The sequence below is a fragment of the Haplochromis burtoni genome, unplaced genomic scaffold (genome assembly GCF_018398535.1).
Source record: "Haplochromis burtoni strain Fernald_Lab_line unplaced genomic scaffold, NCSU_Asbu1 Contig_18, whole genome shotgun sequence".
Classification (NCBI taxonomy): domain Eukaryota; kingdom Metazoa; phylum Chordata; class Actinopteri; order Cichliformes; family Cichlidae; genus Haplochromis; species Haplochromis burtoni.
This window is the reverse complement of record NW_024582379.1, coordinates 721,346-747,040: the sequence shown is the minus strand read 5'-3', so window position 1 is coordinate 747,040 and position 25,695 is coordinate 721,346. Positions and strand designations below refer to the sequence as shown.

General features: G+C 37.0%; 1 protein-coding gene across 1 annotated transcript in view; it reads left to right on the top strand.

Moving 5' to 3' along the window:
* The window catches only part of grid2 (glutamate receptor, ionotropic, delta 2), a gene marked incomplete at its 5' end in the record, with an annotated part of 543,021 nt that overhangs the window by 99,717 nt on the left and 417,609 nt on the right, over window positions 1-25,695 (top strand). Inside the window, 1 exon segment of the mRNA XM_005916136.3 lies at window positions 4,385-4,540. Coding sequence (XP_005916198.1) covers window positions 4,385-4,540 — 156 coding nt within the window.

The window sequence follows — 25,695 nt, the reverse complement described above, 5'->3', positions numbered from 1 at the left end:
TAGGCTTTCGAGCCTATACAGCTTGGAGTAAGACAACATGCATGAAGAGGATGATGTGGACAAAATACTCATTTGCCTAATAATTCTGCACTCCCTGTAGATGGCATTGTGAGTCTCTCCACCAATTATTATTATGTCACAGTCACACTACTGCCTGGAATACTGTGAATTTTGGTCCATAGGTATTGTTCCTCAGTTGAAGATCATTGACTCTGGTAGCCGAGACTTTTCCTGTTGCACAATGGCAACACTTATCTCTCCTTTAAAAAAAAAAATTCAATTCAACTCTTTGTGTACATATTGCAGATGTTTATGTTTCTCGCACACAGCATCGCACTAAACCACAGTGAGTTATACATATTCGATTTTACACAGAATGAACAGTAATCCCTTTGTTTTTCAAAAAGCAAACCCATTTTTCTTTAATAAGCAGCATTTTATGTTGTATAGTGCTAATTAAGCACATTAAATGTTTATAAAGGTTATCATGCCTACATAGTAAATTGCAGTGGTTCCATTGCACTCTACAGCACAGCATCACACGGCTGCAACTGCTAGCGTGGGTGTAGACTCTTAGCCTTGTTAAAAATCTAAAAAAAAAAAAAAATTAACCTCTAGATAAACTTCTGTTGTGCAAACCAGATAATTATGCAGATAAATATGCATGTGTGATTACACAATCATGGCAATAAAGCTGACATTAAAGCCCACATACTGACTAATGATCATCCTTTTTTTTCTCTCTTATTTTCTTTTCTAAATGTACTTGTATATTGTTCACATGTTGAAATAAATTACCAATCAATCAAATCCTTTGATCTTTCACAAACACACACACACATATATATCTATATCTATATATATGTATATGTATATATATATGATGATGATTGAGTGTGTGAATCAAGATTTTGTTACTTTCAAATCAGAAGGAGAAATTGACCAAATATGAACATGTAGATGCTGCTTTGTTTGTTAACTGCATATATTTATAGTGAATAAAAAGAGAGGATATGTAAAAGCGAACATTACTGAGATTCCAGCAGATATTGGCTGGGGCAAAAGAAAAGACTATTCTAACTTATTTGTGGCTTTGTGTGACAACACATTCCCCTCTTTTTTTTTTTTTACCTCTAGCATCACTCATCCATCCCAGTCGGTTGTTTGGCAGGAAGTAGATAAACAAGTTATTTATTACCTCTTTATCAATGTAAACAAACTAGGAAATGAATACTAAACATTTAAACATTGGATCACATTTGATCGATACTTCCTGACCAAAACACTTTAAGTTTTTGAATCCTACATCACTAGAAATTGACCACTGTTGCTGATAATGCTGTTGACGTCGAAGGCATGGTTGGAGAAAAATGTTGATGATTTAGTACTTCTGCTCACACGCTGTATATGTGTGTGTATGTGTGTGTGTGTGTGTGTGTGTGTGTGACTGCCCTTGAGGCATCCGTGTAAAGCAAGATTCAGTACTTTTATATCCTGGCTTGCTGATTTATGCTGTGACGTCTGCCTTTGCACTCACAATCACATTACTGGAAGGGAGGAAGAGCCAGGGCCCTGTGTGTTGTTTGTGTGTGTGCATGTCTGTGTGTGTGTGCGTGTCTGTGTTTGCTAATCAGCATGCAGTAACGCTGTTGATCCAAAATAGCTGACAGTGAACAGCAGACATTTACCAATCGTCTGTTCTCATCTCTTGTCTTGTGCTTTCTTCTTGTGAAAAGTTAATGATTTTTTAATATGTACACATTAAAGATGGTAATATTTGGGAGATTCCAAAATAGTTTGATTAGTGTTTGAGTTCAGAAGCCTCAAAAGGTTCATGCTACTCTTCAATCATTAGGAACAACAGGAGCCAAGTTTAGCTTTAGTGAAATAAAGGTGAGAAAGAGTCAGCGAACTGTAGTGTGTTTATTTTCCAGACTTAATTCCGATTCTTTGTTCACATTTTACCTTGGACTTTCATGCCCCCCTGCAGTGACTCCATGCCCCAGAAAGGGGCCCCACCCACAGCTTGAGAACCACAGCCTTAAGGCATAAAAGCATGTTTAAAACACATTTGGATTAAGATTCAAATCTGCTTCACAGACCAAGGACATTTTTTTTCATTATCACCTACATTTTTTTCTCATCTCCCTTTCTGCATGCACACTGGGTCTCGATTAAAGAGTGTTATTTTCAGTCACATGCACGTAGCTAATATATCACCGTGCAGGTGTAGCAGCTTTGATAGAGAAATGATATAGGCGATAACAGAAGAAAGAAAAGTGACATGAAAAAATACTACAATACGGTGTCTTCTTCTCCATTTCAATATCTTTTGTTACCATTGTGGTCACTAGATCCCAAAATGCATTGCTGGTGTGATAAAGGACATACACACTTTACAAGGAAACAAACCATATGCAAAGAGAGTGGTGTACGATGCAGTAAAGCTTTTAACATATGCCTGGGAGCAGGTTACTATGGAAACATCCTTGTAGAAACCTAGATTAAAGGAGCCATTTACTGTTCCCTCTGCATGTTTGTAAAAAAAAAAAAGACAAAAAAAATATTACAAAACTTTATCCACAAAGGAAAACACACAGAAAGTCATAAATCAGCTTACTAATGTCAAACATTTCGATGTGCTTTTGTCCTCTAGACATATAACCTTTACAGTGTCATGGTTCCAGTTTAAAATCTGTACCAATCCTCTCCCAGCAGTGTCATCTTCAAACTGATTGGGACCTTATTCAAAATTTATCACTAATGGAATAGTTAATGTCTTTGTTCTTCATTCTTTATCGCTTTGTCCAGGCCTGCTTGTCTCACCTCATCTATACTGCATGATTATAAAAACAACCAAGACTCAATCAGTTGCCTGGTATTTACAGTTGCCTAATGCTGAGGAATCAAGTGATTGAACGATACATATTTAATGAGGCCTTTGACGCAGAGGCAGTTAACATATCATTCCTAACCGCATGTGGTTTTGAATGAGGTGTGCGTATAAAGGCTGTGCTGGAATGGATTGCCCTTCAGAAGTTGAGTTTAATCAAAACGTTGTTTAAACTGTTGCAGATGTGATAATATTTAGGGTTTTACAAATTTTGCTAGCCACATATCTTTTTCTAATTAAATGTATTGACAATTAAATTATTGACAGTTTAACAGATTCCAGTAACCTAAAAAAGAGCACAAGGAAGAGATTTATTTTAAACAATTAAAGAGGCAAGTGGATTTCTAAAGCACAAGAACTAATCTTATTGTAATAATGTAATACTGTATATGATTTCCTGGATGATTTATCCAAAGTACTGCAAAATAAAGACGGTGAAGTTTGGGCTCTCTGGGATTTAGTCCACAACCTTTGTGGTATTAACATCAGGCTATGCACAGCCAATTACAGATATAGTTTTCTAAATGTGGTACAAAACAGCCCTCAGCCAAAGCAGCCTTCTTGGTTATTAATGGATTTTGCTACCTGTGTCTTACACACATGCACAGGCACACACATCCACACTATACAGTATGAGGCTTATTTTCTGGTCAATGAAATGCGGTTAGCAGTGCTTCACTGCGCTGGCTTACACAATTAGTGGCCCAGTGGATTCAGGGAATAAACTGGGTTGAATTGAGAGGCTAAAGAGAAGTAAAATAAGAAAAAAAACATACGGTTAATTGTGTGTAACAGACCAAAGCATAGACCGAATCTCTGCTAGCCAGTCAACACCCCAGATTGCCTCATTTGTCTGTCTCAGCAGCACTGCAGGTTGACATTTATTTTTATGACTAATTTAGTATTCACTAGTGGGAACTTTATCTGCCACTACAGATACTAACACACACCAGTTCTTCTTCCATTTCCCCTTGTGGGGCAACTGTTTTGTCTGAGTCAGTGCCCTACACTAGGTAGTTTTTGACACTGGAATGAACATTCATGTAAGCCCATTAGTCCCTTCTTATTCATGCAGGATGCCAGAACAGGGGCTTAATACTTAAAGTCTATATTTCTAGACTTATTTGAAGCTGGTTTCATGAATGTGGGTAAAATAATTGGTTAAATTTTGCTGCCTTTGGTTTCCAATACCAGCATTACAAGGCAGTTAGCCATTTAAAGAATGTAAATGAAGGAGATTCCCTGTAAACACATTACTAGCTATTTAGTGAGTAGTAGTGAGGTGGTTATATATTGGGGAACTCAAGCACAGGTGGAAAAGGCATCAGCGGCTTTTCTATAGGTAGGGTGAACACTAAATCCACTTGGATGGAATTATATTTTGAGGCATTTCTTTGAAGAATTCCCTTTGTAGATTACATACTTCAGAGTTCTGTAAAAATAACCCAAAAGATAATGCCTTTTTTGTTTCTTTCCTTCTTCTTCTAATAGGTGCCATCTTTGATGAGTCAGCACGGAAAGATGATGAGGTGTTTCGCCTTGCTGTGGCGGATCTCAATTTAAACAACGAGATTTTGGAGACAGAGAAGATCACCATCTCTGTGGAGTTCGTTGATGGGAACAACCCTTTCCAGGCTGTGCAAGAAGGTAGGGAGATAATACTGTGTTGTAACATTTATGCATTGCACCAACAGGACTAATAGAATGTATCTGTTTCAAATTGAAATATGTTTTTCTTAAATATGTTGATGCATGCTCAGTCATCCAGGTAAGGAAATCCCCAAAAAGTCGATTCTGTTCATCTGCACGTAGAGTTTTCTCCCACTGTAAACGCTACGTCCAGATGAACACAATCAACATTTTGGGTTTTCTTAAATAGCTTTTCTTATATTGGCCTTATATAGGGATGGGTGTAATCCGGTGTTTGCTTCACATATTCTAAGTTACACGTTTGCTTTAAATAGATTTAAACAAAAAAAGGAATCATTTGTGTTTATTTTGATACCCCAGCTCCTTTTTTGATTTTCAAATAATCCTGAATTGTTTATGTAACACAGTTAAATACATGTATTAATTTCCATTTGATCCAATGCAGATATAATTAAAAATGTGTAAAATTTGCAGTATTTCTACAGACAATCTTAGTCTTGTTATCATTTTAGAACTGAAACACATAAGCATGCGGTGCTTTCACAGTCATTTCAGCATTTTCCTGACCTATTCTATCTTAAGAACATGAACTGATTCATGTGGGAAAAAATAAAGATTTGAAAAGTTGGCCAACTTTTAAAAATATTTTATTTTTATTTTGCATTGCTGGCAGGCCTTTATGAGTTGACCTGCATCACAATCAGTTGAGGATATGAGGTTTTTTCCCCTCTCTCTTTTTTGTTTGGGTTTCCAGCCAGTTTATTTAATTAAAATCTAGTTTGTAGAAGAAATTGACTCTGGAATGTTCATATTTTTAATCAGTGGACATTCTGAATTATACAACTTTTTTTCATCCATGTGGGCATTTATATTTTAATATTATAGCTGCTGGTTCACAAGCCAAACCAACAGGCTTGATTTTAAATTGGAATTCAATATGAAAGAATCACGTATAACTAAGCTTAGTTTGACTTGTTGACTTATCACTGGTAGTAATAAGAAACAGGATTCAGTGAGGGCTACTGGACGTTTGTGCTTTTTATATGAACAGAAACATTTACAAAATTATTAAATCTGAGCATGTTTGCAGTGCATATACATTTTTCAAAAGTTGTTACTTTGTTTTCCTTCCAAAGAGTCAGATTTTCTTTTAATTTTTCAGAGTGGCCTTTCCAAGGACATCCTCAGAGGAATGCCTTCATTTTGTTTGTTAGTTTGTTTGTTAAGCCACCAAACACTGATCTATGAATCATTCAAGCATAAACATCTCTCCCAAGGGATGAACCAGTTTTGTATCTACACTTAACAGACAACTTAGCAAAGAACCAGTCTTAAATTGTAACTTTGGACACTATCTTACTAGCAGCCTGTCACAGAAACCCATCATTTGTGTAGTTGTTTTTGCTTTTTTTCTCCTTTCTTTTGTGCAATCTGTGAAGAATGCAAAAAAGAGATAGCAAGATAGTTTGACAGGCATAAAATGGTATTTTTGCACTAACAAGGTGATTTCGAAAGAGCTATTACTGTAGCCCAAAACTTGCCACATTTTGGTGTGCTGGATACCCTTAAAAAATTAAGGAAACTGGACAAATGGAGGAGAGAAGTGGGAGACCTGCAAAATTATTTACCAGGCGAAAGACATATCTTTAAGAAATTATAATAACTTTAAAGCAATAACAAAACCTGACATACTGTAGGACCTGTATCCTGAAGCCTCATCAGAAATAGTCTCAATCAAGGGGAAACTGTCAATTTTTAAGGAAGGGAAGCGGGGAGAAAAGGCTGAGGTATTCCAAATTAACCTCAGCAACTTAACATTATTCAAGCAGTGTGGGATCATCTTGACAGAAAATGGTACAAAAGTGTGCCAAGATTCAGAGAAGAGCTTTGAATGTCCTTAAAGACTGGGGAACTATTCTTGAAGACTACTTTAAGAATTTACATGGAAGCTTGCCGAGGAGAGTCCAGGTTTTGTGGAAGAATGAAGGTGGTCATACCAAATGTTGACTTTTAAGCTTGTTAGAACTGTACACATGGTATTCCCATGTATGCAAAAGAAACAACAGATAGTGCAACACTTTTACTAAGTATGTACAACATTTACCCATCTTTTTACTAGCAAATGTATGGTTGCAAATTAGCTCATTTAGCTAGGATAGAGATTTAGGATGCAACTCTTGAAGGATCCTAACGATATAAATGTATTTGGGCATTATGAAGAGAACTAAAATATATTTACCTGACTGCTTTGTAGCAGAACAATGGAGTCTGAAACCCAATTCTTTTGTTGGTTTACCTGCTGATCACATGCTTAAACACCTAGCAGCAACCCTTGTTCTCACCAATGGGCTCTGTAGCACAACATAAATTAAAATAACCCAGAACATCATTAAAAATAAGCAGAGAGAGAAAGAATGTGTGGGTGTATTAATTGACAGTGCCACAGGGCATACATGAACAAACATACACAGTGAGCACACCATAACATCATGCAAGATGTGAACAAATAAACATATACATTAACTTTAAGCTGGGGCTGCTGGAGATACGAAACAAAAGAACCCAAGAATAGCTTTCTTTATAAACATTTACCTTAAACTTTCATTATTTTTATTTAAAAATTAATCTTAAAGTCATCATTATTCTTTTTTAAACAGATGGCATCGTTGTTTAATGAAGAGTGCTGTGAAAAATTACAGGATGTAATTTAATGATGTGGACATTCAGTTCAGCTAAGCAACTTTGAATGACATGTTCACTTTATTGGTGTAAGCATTTGAATTCAGAAATATTGCAAAATACAAAATATAGAAATGAGGCAGAAGTATTGGCACTGCCTACATGACTAATGAGTCATCTGACAACAGGCTGTGTCACACACATTCTTTTCTACTACACTGTGTGAATTGCTAATCAGGACATTTGTCTAAATTGTCTAATAGTCATCCAAAAGCCTGTGCAATGTAAATAAATTCTCATCTATTGTCTTCCTCTCAGGATGTAAGGATTATGTGATTTTAGAAATGTCATGGTTGATTCACTCTTACAAACGTCTACTGTGTAGTACAAAATTCTTTCTATAGAACATGGAATTAACAAAATCCAACAATCAGGCTATCACGAGCAGATACAACTGCTGCACATATGGGCCAGTATCCATGATTTGGGAACCATTATACTGAGTTCAAGTTTTTCACAGAGAAGCTCGTATTTTGGCTCAATGAAATGGAAGTGAAATGGAAAGACAAACTGATCGTCACACACGCATCCATGTGCCTGTGATCGTTTTTGACTGGCGGGCTGCCTTAGAATAAACAGAGATTTGATCAAGGCACAATAATGAGCAGGCACGAAAAGAAACAAACATTTTGTTGTAAACCATGTTGCACCCGTGTTTATGCCCTTTTAGTTTATTTGCTTCGTCTGATACTTGTGCATGCATTGTATTCGTATTTATATTTGAAATATACCTTAGAGTACACACAGCTGACTGTGATTAATTTGTAGTTTTGTTAAATTTACATACATTGTAATTGGGATGAGGTTCAGCCCTTCTCCATGACCCTTTATCCTACCAGCAGAAGAAGGGCAGTCAAGAAATTGCAGTAATTACATATTTAAAAGTGAATTCAGAGTGATCAAATGCATAAAGCTTTTTAATATTGCACGACAAAATTACTACTGATGATTTGCATTAATTCGTATTCCTTCTTTCAGTATTGGATCCCTTTTTTATTGATTAAAGAAAACAAGTGAAGAGGAGGGTAGAATGGGGTCAAAGTTAGAAACGTGAATAAAACAGAATCACTGTTCTCACTGGTTTGCAGGTTTTTTTTTTAATTGACTTTAGAGATTTATAAAAAGAAAGGGGAAAAAGCCCTGAATGGATTTCTAAGTTCTGACAGTTTACATGTTAGGACTTTGAATCCCTTCCATGATTTAATTAACTGATAATCAAATACAAAGAGCCCTATTATCAACATCCATTCACACACTTAAGTAAGAGCACACACACATAAAACATTATATTAGCTTTGGTGAAACAGAAAAGGGAAAAACAGAGAATACATCTGTGGGCTTGTTTGCATTTCACTCAAAACAGGCAGCAGGATTAATGCCCATAGCAAACAATGGTGGCCAAACTGTAAGTGTATCTCCATTTTAGAGATTCCCTCAGGGGGGTTTGTGTGGATGCATTGTATGTGCATGAGTGCATGTGCACTCGTGTACCTCTAAGAGCCTTGTTAAAGCTGTTGCTTTGATATAAGGGTCTACAGTGATGTTTGGCACTCAGGCTGTAATTCTTTGAAGTTCCAACCTTAGTCATTCCATTAGCTGGGCTCTACGTGCGTGATTCTGCAATTGTTTCTTCCTTATTTATTTCAGTGAAACTGAGCAGCTTGAATCTCAAGTGTCTTATTTAGAATATTAGAACCATGTGAAATAAAGACTGAAGAGAGATGTGACAGCGCTCCAGGAGACTGAATTTGAATGCTTGCTCTTTGACCGGGCACACTAAGCCACCAGCATGCTTCTGAATCCTCCAACACATGTCTTTATTTGTCCTTTAGTGTTGCTGATAGTGCACATTTTGCATTGAAGACTAAATTAAATTGATCTTTTAAAATTTGGAATCTAATGATTACTGATTAATAACTATTTTTCTTCTCTCTCTCTGTCGCTCTCTCTTTTTTCCTACTTTCATTTGCTCCTACAGGCCTCAGAGCCCATCAGTGTGTTGGTCAGTCTGTCCAAACTTGTGGGCACTGCAAAAAATGAAAAAAATCTTCGCTGTCTTTCTGTTTCTCTGGTACTGAGCATACTGCCTGTCATTTCTCTGCCAGTCAGCCTATTCTTCTTCTGTTTGCCTGGCTGTTGGTGTAGCTGTAGCTGCTGAACTTGTCTATCATTTCACTTATCTTTTTGCTAACTTACAGTCCACTAATGAAAAATATTGGAATTTGTTGCCATATAAATTCAACATTTAGTGGAACTAAATTGGCTTTTCGTGAGGGATTTCTAAAGATAATTGACAATAAATGTCAAAACCTACTGCAGTCAGAAGTATGAACAGCAGCATAAACAACATGTCGTCTTTAAGGGCTAGATTTACATACATGAGCGTGGCAATTTGTACCTCGCCTTTCAGTCACTTTATGGCGCCAGTCTAAGTGTAATTAGCACCAGATTTGCAAAGGTAGTAGCTCATTATGCAGTCAGCACTTGGGACTCTCTCTAAGACACATTATGTGTCTGAAGCAGAGGGTGGTGGATGCAGTTCAGTAGAGGGATTAGTTGGAGATCACCAAGCTAAAAAAAAAAAAGTCATGATGTAATAATGCTGTAGGGCAGAAGGCTCAGCAGAATCTCAGATGTTTCACATCTCAGTGGAAGTGATAGGTTTAAGAAGCCAGGTTTATGATCAAAAGAAGCAATTTGCCAGATTTTAGTGATATGATATGATTATTATATGATATGTAAGATTTATAAACAAAACAAGTTGAGGTCCATGCTCTGCATCTCTTCTGTCTTTTGTATTATTAATTGATACAATTGTATTATGTATCAGTCATATATATACAATTTGGTTGATTTATTATCTTCATTTTTTATGCATAAAGACATATCACAAAATGCACCTCTTAGTCATTAGAGATTTCAGGTAGTTTAATTGAGTAATTTATTTTTCAAAGGTGTGACAAATTCTGTGACCCACAGTAAATCTAAGAAAGTAAATCCAGTGTCATATTTAAAAACAGAATTTCCATGTTCTTGTACATAAATAGAGTCTACTATTAAAAAGGACTAAAGATATGTGTCTGTGAAGGTTCTCAGTCATCCAGGTCATCGTAGTCTAAGGAGCTTGGAAAGAAAACCGTCTGGACTTCTGTAAGTTGCTTGAAGACTTTTCAGAGTCTTTTCTAAGCACAACATCCCAGTATTCTTCAGACCCAGCCACACACTCAGACAAAAACTGGTTCATCCCAAAGACAGAACTACTAAACACAAACTTAACAACATAGTTTGTGCTGTACAGTGTAGCGAGAAATGCTTAGACCTCTACATTGGAGAGATCAAACAGCCACTTCATAAACGCATGGCACAACATAGACGAGCCACCTCGACATGGACTCAATGGTCCATCTGCATCTAAAGGACAAAGGTCACTCTTTCGAGGATGCCGTTGTTCACATTTTGGACAGAGAGGACAGATGGTTTGAAAGAGGAGTGAAAGAAGCCATCTATGTCCACTGTGAACGACCATCTTTGAACAGACCCGGTTTACGACACCAACTATCTGCAATCTATAATCCAGTTTTGAGATCCCTTCCCATCCTGGGGCTTTTGACCTCAGGAAATCACATGGTAGGGTGTGGCTAGGTTTCACAGCGGGTTCTCCTGAAACCTTGGCTGATTATGACCTACACCTGTTTTCACACCTTGACTCGTGTGATTAGGTAGAGGATCATTAGGGGGTCTATTGTCCCTCTTGGGGGAACACTCCCATAGGGCTTAAATCTGCGACTCTCCACCATTTGACCTTAGAACTGAAGAAGCTTTTCGGATGAGAACGTCTTCAAGAAACCAGACGCTTTTCTTTCCAAGCTCCTTAGATGACTAAAAATATGGTTTACGTTAGTTTGTTTCCATAGAGAGTGAATTCATTTTTTTTTACTGCTACTAACTCCAAGATACATGTTGATAATACATGTCAAAGTCACAGCAAATATATGAGATAATATAAACCACAGTAGAGTGTGCCTGCTAATTTTAATTGAGAGACCACCACATCTATGTCTAAATCTGCATCTGTGCCACAGTACATCTGAACTGCTGAAAGTAATCTCTAAGCCATAAAGGATAAGAACTTTTACAGCAAAGTGAGTTATAGAAAGATGGCACATGTCAGTATCTGCATCTCTAAAACTGTAGACCATTCTACAAAAGAGCTGTCCAAAAAGATTTGAGTCTCACAGAAAATTATGTCTTTGAATGATTTATTCAGATGATTTACTGCTCCCTTTGCCCGATGGCCGTGTGTGTGTGATCGTACAGAATTGTGTCAGAAGTGTGCAAAGTGGCTTGGATTTAATCACACACTTTCCCTCCCTTTTGCCATCCTGTGTGGCACTTAATTGTGGGTCTGCTCCTGTCACTTATATTCACATTTCACTCCCTACCCGATATCTCTAATTTCTATAGTCCATCCACAATAGACACTAGTTGTGGAACAGGTGGAGCTTTCTGTGGGGTGGGTTATTTGTATGTGTGTGTGTGTGTGTGTATGCATGTCAGCCTACCCGTTCACGTCTCTATTGATTAAAGCAATGAGAATCACCTAATTGGATAACAGTCTATGGAAAAGTGGGGGGTGAGGAAATGGAAAGCAGGAGGAGACCACAGGATGGAGGGAACTCAATAGTTGTCTCAGCTTATTTTTCATCTCAGCTTAGTCTTGACACACATTGCACACAGCTGCATTTGCATGCACACTGCCACACACTGTGATTTAAGGGAAAGAAAGCAAACAAATATCAAACCAACAAACAAAAAGAAACATAAAAATATTGTACCTTTTCTAGAAGGTGTGCAGAGTTATGACAGAGCTTGCCAGCATCACTGGCTAATATCTAAATAGTTTAGATAATTGAATCGCTAATATTTAACGTTAAATACTGTAATAGCTAATTATTTTATTTTATGTATAGAATGACTAATCTCATCACATGACTGCAAATGATCCCTCAATTATACGCACAGCACAGTAGACTGAGTACAGCATGTTAAATATATGAGAAAATCTCCTCACTTCCCAATATCTCGAATGTTTTCCTAGAAGTCAAAATTCCCAAGCAATTCCCATGTTTTGTTTCCTGACACTTTGAATTTATTCATAAAGCAAAAGTCCTGAACATTCATTCCATTGTTGTTGTTTTTTTGCCTTTCTTTGTTTGATATTTTTTAGTTGATTGCGCATCGATTTTCTTTCAGTTTCGGACTGTTGAACAAACAAAAAGCTATTTGGCAATGTCACAACAGAGCTTTTAATTAATTATCTGACAATTTACACAACAGCAGATCCTGTCATACTTTTTACAATCTTTTTACATTAGTTTTCTTTTTAAAAATTGCATTTATTGTACCGTCAATCGGTTCTCAGACAGATCAGCACCGTGGACAGTGCCAAACCTCACACATTACCTTTTAGGCTTGCCTTGGACTTGTGAAAAAAATGGGCTACAAGCAATGAAAGGTTGCAGACACTAATGCAGTTGCTTCAAAGTATATTTGCTTCAACACTTGCACATATAGAATTAGCTTTAAAATGACAGTTTCTACATATTTCTCCATCAGTCTACATTGAATAATAAAATATTTGGCGCTATGTATTATTTTGCAAAGTTATTTTGTTTTGTGTGCCCTAATTATGCTTTCACATGTATCTAGAATATGAGTAAAGTAGACTGGATCCTTGGCAAAATGAACAAGCCTTGGACACCACACTACATGTCCATGAGAAAAAATAAATAAATAAATAAATAAATAAATAAATAAATAAATAAATAAATGTAGCAAAAGTCTAGAGTAAATCGAGGAAACTGTGTAAAATTATTGTTTTAAGCTTTGATTCTTCATGAGAACACAGTGGCTTCCAAAACTAAGAAGAAGAAAGAATTGAATAGAATAAAATGGAAAAGAATTGAATAGAATAATCCTTTAATTGTCCCACAAGGGGAAATTTGGGTGTAACAGCAGCAAGAAAGACATATATACAAACAAACAGTACACAAGACACAGAACAGAAACAGACACAATTTTTGCATATTTACACAAAGGACAATGGTTACCAAAAACAGAGTACTGTACCATTATTAAATTAAAAATACAATTAAATAGAGATAAATTTTATGTAATTTAATAACGGTACAGTACTCTGTTTTTGGGCAAAAATCAGTTTTTGGTCAGAAATGGGCAAAGCAGAGTAAGAATGAAGGGTTTTGATAGAGGTGACCAAGTATGCAGAGATAGAACCTGTGCGAAGAACAGCCATGTTAGAACACTGTCTTGTTGTAGTGGTGCTTGACACAAAAAGACTTTTCATTATAAAGCATTTAACAACTGATGTAGTCATTTAACAAGCCTTTCTTAAGAACTCAGACACCGTGTGGGAAGGATTCTTTGCTCTGATAAGTAAAATATAACGATGTTTGGCAGAACTCCAGGCATTATGTCTGACATGCACCAGAGACTGCTCATTACCTCACTGATATCATCACTAAAGTCAAACATGATGGTGGTGATAGCATCATTCAGTAAAATTCCTTCCCAGTGGCAAGGATAAGGAGAATGGTCAAAATTTCATTTGCTTGCATGCAAATATTCTTGAAGAAAGCCAGCTCCAGAACACAGACAGTCTTAAGATTGGGGCGTCAGTTAACCTTTAAAGTGAAGTTAAGTGATTTTTATAACACATTTAAAACAACGGGAGAACCAAAATATGCTTTCCAAACAGATTCATTTATTTTCCGGGTTGCCAGAAAAAAAAAGAAATTACAAAACATAGAACTCTCATAAGTATAATGAAGCAGCTCAGCAGTGAACAAAAACCATGCAGCTCCAACAGTGAGGTCAGCGTGAGTCAGGATGAGTCTTTGACTGTCAGGGTAATGGACTAATGGGCAAAAAGTCAATTTCATTAATTTAAAAGGAATTAAAGTGAAACATCCCTAAATGACCTTGCATCTTTTTTTTGTTACATCTTAACTTTCACATGATGTGAGTCTGTTTTCATTAAAAACACCACCAAGAGTTCTTCGTTATATAAATGAATTCTTGCATGAATCTTATTTGCTTCTTGTTGGATTTTTGGTTACATTGCAAAGGTTAAAAATCTGATTAAACTTGGAATATGGTGGTTTCTGGGTAGAGAATAGCAAGATACATGACATGAACATGCAATCACATTTACAAGCTTTTACATAGTTCACAATCCCAATGTTGTTTAGCCTAAAAGATCATGGCAGTCTTTTTCCCCCAAAATATTTTCATGTGTTAAAATGACACAAGCTATAGTGGTGGAAATGTTTCAGCAGCAGTGAAGATTAATTAAACGGTATGCTAATGCAAAATAGGATGTGTATAAAAATTAGAAAATACGTCATCTTCTTAAGATCTTAATTAAAGTTTTAATGGATTTGAGTGACTAAAATATATTAAGAAGTTTTTTCATCTTTTCTATATATATGTTCTGACACAGAAGTCGTTGTGATTCACAGGAACGATGTGGTATAGTGCCAATGTCAGCATGAAGCAAATGCCTTTAGGGTGTGAGAAACATTTGACTGCATGAGCGTGTTGAGAATAACTCAATCAGACTTTGCCATGTTGATGAAGCAAAAGCCTGTACCACTATTATGGGACTTACCATGTATGTTTCATCCCAAATATTTTCATATTGTACCTACAATGTTTAATAATCATACATCTTTCCTTTTTTGAAGGATCCATTTTGCCCAGAATGCAACAAAGGAAGACTTAAATTCTGTAATCAGGCTACAGGCTATTTTGAATTTGTTTTCTGAATATTGCAGTCTTCTCCATCTGTAAAATATTAATCTGGCATTTAAATGATTTAGACAACCCCACACCCCTCTGTTGAAGTCTCAATATGTATTCCAAACATAAACAAGTGCAGAAGCATGTATGCCGTAGCACTCGACATTTGGTATAGAATTCAGTGATCTGTAACGTGCAAGAGGAGGGAATGGTATTGGATTTAGAACTTAAGGCTTCTTTATTTAGACTTTTTCGAAGCATGTTTTCACACCTGCACTATTCAGTCCATTTAAACAACTCTGGTTCATATTTACCTTTGGTGTGGTTCAAACATGGTAATCGCACTCTGCTGCTGCAAACAATTATTTTGATACTCGACTAATACTCGACTAATAATAATAATGGATTGCATTTATATAGCGCTTTTCGAGACCCTTAAAGCACTTTACAATTCCACTATTCATACACTGTTACATTCACACACTGGTGGAGGTAAGCTACAGTTGTAGCCACAGCTGCCCTGAGGCAGACTGACAAGCTAGGCTGCCATATCGCACCATCGGCCCCTCTGGCCAGCAGGAGTAGGACACAACGACCAAGACAGACAGAGCTGGGGATCAAACTGGTAACCTTCCGTTTACAAGATGAGCTTCCCAACCCCCTGAACCACAGTCGCCCCAATTATTTTTGTGATTAGTCAGCTAATCAGATCATGCATCCGTTGGACATAAAACGTACAGCTTATTGCACCAGCATGCTCTTACATAACTATCATTAGCTTACAGCTTGAAGTGTTTAAGGTATGTGCTAACTAAAAGTAAAGACAAGACGATAGTTTATTAAACTTTTAATGAAATTTGCAGGTTGTCTCGGTGGAGTTTAATAAACTCAGCCATCTGCTCCTTGCTCACTAAAATATAACAGGACACTGGAGTAAATTCTCTACCATCTCACATTTCTGTTTAATCAGTTTTCTGTTTGAAGTTTATTCAGCTGTGTGAAAACTATAACTTTAATCTGAGTCAAACCGATTTACTCAGGAACAAATAAAACACTGAAAAAGTTATCTAAGTGACTTAAATATCATGTTTAACCTGAGAAAAAAAGGGGTTTGAAAACGATGTGCCGGGAGTTCACTGTTCTTGCCGGCTCTAGTGAACCTTGACCTCCCGGTCAGCTATCAAGCTGGTGGGTAACAGACGTCTTCGAAAACGTCGGAACACTTTTGCAAATATGTGACATCTTGATAAATCGAGCACATATTTGAAGTCTACACACCTACATTCTCATCTAAAAATATCTTAAAAGTTTACTTTGTGACCCAGAAAGAGTAATATTAAAACTAAGTAGCTGCAGCCATTGTTGGATACTGGAATTGGCTGGGCTGCGCTATGAATTCTGGGATAGGTCGGGCCACAAAGGATACACCCGACCCATCCTTCAAATCTGGGGAAAAGGAGTTGAATTTTGACATTCGTCAGGTTGCTGTGATGTAATCAACCTACAAATGCGGCCTGCGAAGGATGCGGCTCCTGAATTTGGACACAGCTACAATACCTGAGACTGCTTCTTCTTCTTCTTTGGCGTTTAACGGCAGCTGGCATCCTTGTAGATGCTTTGCTGCCATCTTCTGTTTCCGTCTGTTATTACACTCTTAAATCCTACTACTTATTCCTGCGTCTTTCAGGATCTTACAAAGCTTCAAACGAGATGTCGACTATTAAATTAGTCATTGATGATTTTGATAGTCGAGTGGACCAAAACAACTACACCAAGACCCTTTGGAAAAGGTGGTCTCAATCGAGTTCCAGACTAACTCCAGAGCAGTTTGTTTGAGAGTCCAACCTGATTACCAGGGCTATACTGCAAGTTTGAGCTAAATGCCTTCCCCCAGCCTGGTATACTTTGCATTTTGGCATGTGGAACCATACTATAAATGTGCAGAGTACTCAAAGTGCTTGATGTTGCCCAAATAAATATAAATTTGAGGACAAAATTCAATGACATTCCAGAACTCGTCACTTTTTTTCTTGTATATACTTTTTTTGCTCCCACCACAGACACATCTAGCCAATAAGTAGACTGAACGTTCTCACATGGTTTGTAGTGATGCATTTTGGTTCACTTTCAATTCACTTGAAGTTTTCTCTGTCAATAGAAACCAAACTATAGGAAAAAGCAACCGTTTTACAAACTCTTCCACCAATTCAGACCAGAGTAAATAAGGTATAGGTGTGAAAATGCACTAAATCTCAGAAATACGGTTCAACCTTGTGGTTACAGTTGAACTGTTGAGTCATCATGCTCATTAACAAACATAGTATTAAATGGAAAATGTTTTTCACATTGAATGTTTCTAGTTAAAAAATTGCATGTGATACAAATCTTGAAGCTAATTTTTCAAACCCTGATTATTTTCCTAATTTCATGTAAACCTGATATGGAAAACAATCAATTCAATACAAGGCGTAAACAGCTCGTGCACTAAATTAGCACCCGATGGAGGTATTTCCCTTCTCACCCCTGGGAGGGGTTAGCGATCCTCGCTAATCACAATTCATTTTAATTATCTCTTATGTGTGGCTAAAATCTGAGCCATGGGCCTTTGCAGAGCATTTACATGGCACAGTAGTTTAATTTATTTGTCCTATGTCTCATGTTTTATGCAGGTTAAAATAATAATCCACAATAATAAAATAACTTATCATCTTAATTGACCAGATATTTATAGTTTCCTGCCTTCCTATAATAGATTAAATTGATCTGCCATGAGAAGGCGATAAAAAATCCTGCCGTGATTCACTTTTATGACGAAGTATTTACATCCTTCCTCATATAAGTGATAAACAAGTCCTTGCTCAAAAAAAGGCTACATTTGATTAATACAACAACAATTCAATTTTCCTTCAATGACATCATCTAGGAGGTGCATTTAAGGCTGCTAATACAAAATAATATAAAATGTACTTGATTCATTTGAGGAGTTAATTATGTATTTTTTGTGTATTGTTTAAATTGCAAACTTTGTCCTTAAAATAAATTTTCAAGTGTCAAATAAAGGAAGTGTTAATGCTCATATTTAGGCGCCTTTTTTGTTGAGTTGTGTAGACTGTGTGATCGTGTTTATTCTCACTTTAAGTGACACTTTATTCAAACTAATGAGTGCGCTCGTCTCCTATATGATATGGCAAAACAATCTGGTTGGAAAAGCAAACGCTGGCTCTCAGAAAAGACTTCAAACGCAAAATGAAATATCTCCTACTTTTAGTTATACCTTCTTATTTAGGCTTTATAAGAATGCAGCGTTCTGAATATTGCATAGTTTGAACAAAGACTGTTATTGAAAGCTGGTGAGTTGCTTTTGTGCATTACGGAGCGCTTCACTCAAACGCTAAAAAAAAAAAAAAACAAGGAAAAAAAGTTGTTTTGTCTTCAAAGGTAGTTTAAAACTTCATCTATGGCAGAAATGCAAAAGTGTTCTAGGTTATATTTTCTGTTCTGACATCTTTTAGTAATGTTCTCATTTGTTGTTCTATCTCACATAGACTGTCATATCTACACTTTGCTGCATTTGTGTACTGGCTTAGTATTGTGCTTGCATCAGTTTGACATGCAAGGCAGACTTACACTAAGATTATAGAAAAGAAACCGGAGGTGGCAAAATTACAGACTTTCTTTACATCAGTAGAAGTACAGAAGTACAGACATGTAAAAAAAATACTCCACTAAAAGTTGAAGTAGGGAAGCAACTTTTTTACTCAAGTAAAAGTGCCTGCTCTGAAATGTTTTCAAAGTAAGAAAGTACAAAGTAGTTACTCGAAGGACAATTCTACTAACCATTTTTGTACAAAGGCACAATCAGCGAAAGATAATTTTAAAAATGAACTATTTTCTGTTGCCTGCGTAGTAGAGGGTGACTTTGCCTCCACACCAAACAGTAAAATGATTACAGTCAAGGGTTAAAGTGGGATTCAGCAGGTGGGATAAATCCCAAGCTCTGTGTAGTGGCTCAGCACAGGACAAAGAATTATAACTCACAATTATTTCTAACAAGAGTGCCAGCAGATTGTCTTGGTGTACATGATGTGATTAGCTGACCTGCTCTTCTTTGTGGATTTACACAACTGAATTCGATGAGATGTACGCAGTTTGACATGTTGCCTGATGTCCATCTCATACACTGACACTACACTATCTTTATACAAGACAGTATATATTTGGTATAAAATTGGAATTCAGTGAATTAATATAAACATCATGATATTAAATGCAAATTCATCTGTGCTACACTTGATGTAACCTACATCTGACCATGAGTACCACAGCCAGTCCAACACAGAACATACATACATAAATTATCAGTATGCATAATTTACAAATTGAATATGTAATTAAAATGATAACATTACATGTAAGCCTTAAATTAACAGTTTATCAGTGTAACTGTCCAGTCCTTAACTATAAATCTAACCTCTTCTTCCTCTCCTGTTCTGTCATTTTTCTCCATCTCTGAGTGACATTAGCTCAATCTCTTCATGCTTCCTCCTTTTTTATAGTGCTAGCTAGATCCTGAAGTACCGCAAATGCAACTTACGGACACCTGCACCTCTTCCGGCCCACTTTCACTCCTGAGCATAAATGCTATAAATGATACTTCTAAACCTAGTAACGAGTCTGTTTTGAAAATGTTAGGAGGATAAAGTAGAGATATTTAATTAAAAATGTAGGGAATAAAAGTAAAAAGTTGTCGGAAAAATAAATACTCAAGTAAAGTACAGATACCTGAAAATTATTCCTAAATATAGTAACAGAGTATTTGCACTACGTTAATTTGCAACTCTGATAGAAACTGACAACCGCATCATTTATTCTTATGCCCCACTGTCCTCCTTTCCTTCCTTCTTCCACAGATGGATGGATGTTTCTATCCATCCTCCGCATTCTGTCTTCATTCTCCAATGAAAATGCACAGAGCAGTCAGCTGCCATAGAGACCAACAAAATCTCTTTTTCTGAGGCCCTTCCATCACTCAGAGCTCAGATGACCTCCTCCTGTTTGCCATCCTGTCTTGATTTGTCCATTTATCCAACTGCCAAACAAAAAACTGTATACACAGTGAAACATACACCTACACAGATCCACTTATACAGAGGACATGGTGGCTTTCGTGATGCACTGACATTTCCCAGCTCATTCTTCTTCGCTAGATGTATCCGTTTGTCTGTCTGCTGTAGTAATGGCTGAATTTCAAAGATGTTAACATCTCTCTTCTTTAATCTTTATCCGTTCCCATCATTTTTCCCCCCTCATCTCTCTTTTCCACTTTATCTTTTTCTCTTTCAATCTTAGCTTTATTAAGTAATGAATGGCAATAATTCAATTAACCTCCTGTTTAATCATGGGTGGGGGTGGAGGGTATCCATGGCAACGCTGACATTTTACAAGAGGCAGTTTGATGTTATTTTGTGCGTGTGTGTGGAGTCCAGCAGCTGACAGCTGGGCACAAACTAGTTCCAACCAGACTTTTGGAGCTTTGAGTAATTTATATGTTGTGTGTGTGTGTGTGTGTGTGTGTGTGTGTGTGTGTGTGTGTGTGTGTGTGTGTGTGTGTGTGTGTGTGTGTGTGCTCAATTGGTGGTAGGTCTGTTGATTGGTTGGTAGATAGAAAGTGTCATTTGAATAGAAGTCAGAAAGAGAGGACTAGGTTTCCTTCCTGCCCCTGCTGAGCATTGACCAATGAAAACTCTCTTTTCCTCTACATGGCTGCTTGACAGCCAACTTCCCCATTTACAAAGTTACAAAGTTGTCTTTGTCTTCACGGTAGATGGGGAAAAGATGACTGTGAAATTATTTTGCTGTAACTTCTCTTTTCAAGTTAGCACTCAATAGCAACGCTCCCCTGGAGGGACATCATAATTTCCCTCCTCTGCACACAGTGCAGCACAGTCTAGCAACTGGCAAAAAATGATATTGATCCTTGGTCATAATACACTGTGACATATCTATGAATAATCCCAATCCAACACCCATTTTATATGAACAATAAAGCATGTTGTATTGGTGTAGATGTCACTGTTTACTGTGATTACTTTGCTAAACTTTCAAACACATATCACTACAATTACATTAAGAGGTATTAGAACTAAGTAATTTGTAACTCTGACAGCATTATTTATATCTTGTTACCAGTAATACAAGGGATGTAAGTCATTCTCCTATTTTTGGTGTGAAATAAGAGAGTCTAGGACTTGTTATTAAATCCAGACTATGCCTGGGAGAAAAATGAATAAACAATATTTTTTGTTTAATATCCTAGGTAGCTTTGAAACACAAAAAAATTTGGCATAAAGTTAAGGTTTCTCTGTCAAAGAGCCGTATCCTGCATCAAGAAAAAAGGAGACCCAACTAAATGGGAAAGGAGGTCATATTTGCCTTTTTAAGCTCCCCAAACATACTGTGAGAGTACCGATGATAATATGGCCCAGAGTACTTTGTGCATTATTTCTTACTTTCTTCATATTACTGCATTTAACTAATATGTCTACATACTTTCCTTACAGAGTTGGAGAGTATTCTGATTTTATCGTAGTACATCAGTTTTAAGATGTTTAGTAGAATTGGCCAACACTACCAGTTCATTTGTTTCCTTTTTGATAGCTATTAATTTGCATGCTAAGTTAATGGATATCAAATACACTTTGTTTTAAGAATATTGTAGTATATTTGAATCATTAGCCCTGGTCACTCCTTTAACCATTTGTATCCCAGCAGAATTCTATTATCATGTTCCAGAATCCTGAGAGTCTGGTAAGGTAATTCATTAGTAATGAATTTAGTTTAAAAACTATTGAAATGTGTAATTTTTGAGTTTTGAATTTGAAGACTAAAATGACCCTTTCAAACTAGGCATTACCATTTAAGATTTTATATTATTTTACACCTCTTTCTCCTCTCCATCTTCATTTGCCTATTCCACTATTGCTCTTTTCTACCTCATCTCCACCTCCCCCTCTTCCTCCTGAAGCCTCATGTTTTGAACTAAAATCAGGGCTTTACCACAACAAACATGTATAAAACACTGTTTTCCCCTGATATCATTACAATTACTCTGTGTCAGCAGATATGGGATCCTCCACTGTCTTGAAAGGCGCTTTTAAATAAAATGTATTATTATTAATTCATTCATTTATTAAAATGGATGGATGTCTCTGGCTATTATGGGGATGGATATGCAGAGCAGGCGGCTGCAGCCATTATGGGGTGCAGAGGGTTAATGATTTTCATTGGACTGAACATAGCTTTAACATTTCATTGTCATTTTATGCAGCAAGCCACATTATATCTGACTGCTCATCTCAGGTCTTGGGAGTGCATTACTTTCTAGACATTAATGTCTAGACTTTCTAGACAGTTACACGTTTTTCAGACTCTGTGCTTCAGAAAAATTCACTTTGAAATAAGACATGGACTTGTGACCAATAGTGTTAAACATTCAAGAAAATTAGATAGATACACATGACGCTATTCAAAGTCATTGTTTTGATTTTTTGTGCAAAATTCTGTAAAGAAATACAGCAGATGTTTTCACCTTCCCGGGTTTCTATGTATTTAAAAGAATATATATATCTACAGTCCAGTTCTTCACTTAAAACTCAGATTAAAATTTAAAGCTTGGAGCTTGATTTTGAGCTTGATAATGAGCATTAAGGATGCTGATCTCTAAATACTCTCAAGTAGAGACTGAATCAACTTAGCATTGTTTTTATTTATTTGTTTTTGTATTTGTCTGTTTTCTTAATGCTATGATCATGTGCACAGAGACTTAGACAAATATCGGCACAAGCTTATAAACATGTGCAAATGTCATAACAGCAAACTAGAATCGCTATGCAGCATGGAAAGTCCCTGAAATAGCTTGAGTCGGTGGAGTGCTGCTTCACCAGTGGACAAAACCCTTAATAAATTGCTAAACAGCACTGATACAGTGTGGCAGCACAAGTGCCCACACATCAACACACATAAACACAGTGCTACTCATAGCCACCCAACTCTAATGCTTTGTGTTTTTATCAGAGTCCCCCCCCAAAACTCCGTCCTGATTTGATTTGATGCCTTTTGGAAATAAAGTGCTCTTTTTTGGTCTCACTGCTTTTTATTCTGCCCAATTGAATTCAAGGTACTACTGGCATCAGAGCTGACTGCATTACAAAAATCAAAAACAAATAATCAACATGATTCAGGCTATGAATTTTATCCCCATTACACCTGTCAGTGTCTTCACGTCTGTTCATGGAATTATGTGTTCACACGTGCACGCCCTCACTGAAACCCTTACACACACACACACACACACACACACACACACACACACACACACACACACACACACACACACACACACACTCCCTTTATCTTTGCACAGCTTTGCCTGCTGCCCCCTCTGTGGCCACTGCTGTTGTGATTTTGGCTTTCTTCCCTTTTTTTCTTTCTTCTTCTCTCCTCATTTTCATTTCATTTCATTCAGTTACATTCAGTGTTGCTTCCAAAATAGAGACAGAGGAGCGACTGGCTGACAAATGCAGGCGAGAAACAGGTGAAATAACAGGTGGAACATGATGTGCGGTGTTTCTTTTAAATTCAATTTTGAAATGATAACAATTCATGCTGAAATTATGCCTCAGTCTTGTTTGAAACTCACGTAATCTCACGCAACTTGTGATATTTGCAGCTGCGTCAAGAAAAACGTCAACCTCTCCTTTTTACTCCTCTATTACAGCTTTTCTCTTCTCTCTGCCAAGTTTTAAACTCTGCCATTTCACCCACAGGGAAACTATTTCACGCTGATGATTGACACGCAGTTGACAGTCTGTCAGTAGGACCGCTAATTTACCATAGTGGAAGCTAAAACTGCTCTTTCTCCATCACAAGTGGCTGACGTGTGTAAATCATGTGGGTGAAACTGGTTGAGAGATTTGAAAATAGGAGAGCGTAAAGGCGAGGAGGAGAAAAGAGACCTAACAAGGATATTTGGTCTGTTTTTTTTAGGCAATAAGTGGAACCATTACTGGCAGCTCCCCAGGGAATGGTTGCGCACATGCCCACCTACAAACAACAGTGTCAGGGTCACAGAGGTGAATGTGGAGAGAAGTGAGGTATACGAAGCACTTTAATGAAATGCTCGGAACTGCCAATGCAGTGGCACTGGCCCTAGTCAAGCACTTAAAGAGATAGATAGGGAGAGTGAGATATCCATTCATGAGAGATGAAATCAGAGAGAGATGCACAAAGCAGAAAAAAAAGAACAAGAAAATAAGTTTCACCCCCTGTGGTTTGAAGAAGAAAATTGGGAAAGGGGAAGGTGAATAGGGAATGTGCCCAGAGGAAATGAGCTATTTGACTGTTAAATTGTCTATTCTTCATGCACTTGGAGCCCTCCTGGGTGAAGATGTCAATAATGACTGAAATGTCAGCTCCACATGAAACATAATGTGAATACAAAGCCACTTGTGGCATTTTTTTTAAAATTCAGCTTTACTCCAAGTGACATAAGTGCTAAAATATCCTTTAACATTAACTCAGAAACTTGAAGCTGCACTAATAAGTACATTCACTCTTGTCCATGTACAAAGAACAGCAGATGAAAACAGGATGTCAGTATCGCACAAATTCATTAAAGTCCAAAACAAGTCCTCTTTTTTTTAGTTTGGTATTATCTGCGCCATCTTTTTTCTCCTCAATTCTTGTACACAGGTGCAAAAGGCACACAATTTTCTTTGGCTTTATCTTTTCTTTTTTTTCAACTCTTACTGTACATTTTTCATCGTGCTTCCAGTCCTTCATTTCAAGGTCCAAGCCTCCAGTATGCCTCAAGCAGACCTCATGAGGTCCCCTTGAACAAAAACCTTGATATCTTTATCTTTCATTTATTGTTACGGACTGTAATTCTAAGCCTTAGCTTCTGGCATAAATATAAAGCCCTTAAGTCCAAAGGAAATTGTTACATTACTTCTGAGAGTTACAGTGCAAATAGCTCTCATATTAAGTTATATATATTTTTCCCTTGGGGTGAATCTCATGTATTACATATTAAACTAGTGCTTTATTAGTCATTACCAAGGTAAAGATTTCTGATTTGATGGGTTAGAAAAGGTATATTAATAGATTACATTTATATTTATTTATCTCACTTTCAGGTCCATCAATGTACTGCGTCTTTGATGAAACTGCATACTAAGATGCTGGGTGCTATTCTTTGTCTACATACAAGAATAGGACATTTATTCTTTTGTCTAGTAACACCCTCTTTATTGTTCTTTCATTAATTTCACCATTCTTTCTCTTTAAGGGGACAAGGTGGGACCGAGCAAGTGTTCGAAAATTTCAGACAAAATAGATTGAGCACTAGATAAATCTCTGCAGACAGCTCCCTTCTTTCCCTCCCACAGGCAGGCAGGCCCGGAGCCACACAGGCATAAAGGACAGTGTTTATAGACAGGAGAAAGCACTTAGTTCCTCCTTCACACCTTTTAGCCAGAAGGTCTTCTGAGAGTCAGATAAAGAAAGAGAGACCAGTAGAAGGAGAAAAGAAAGAAAGT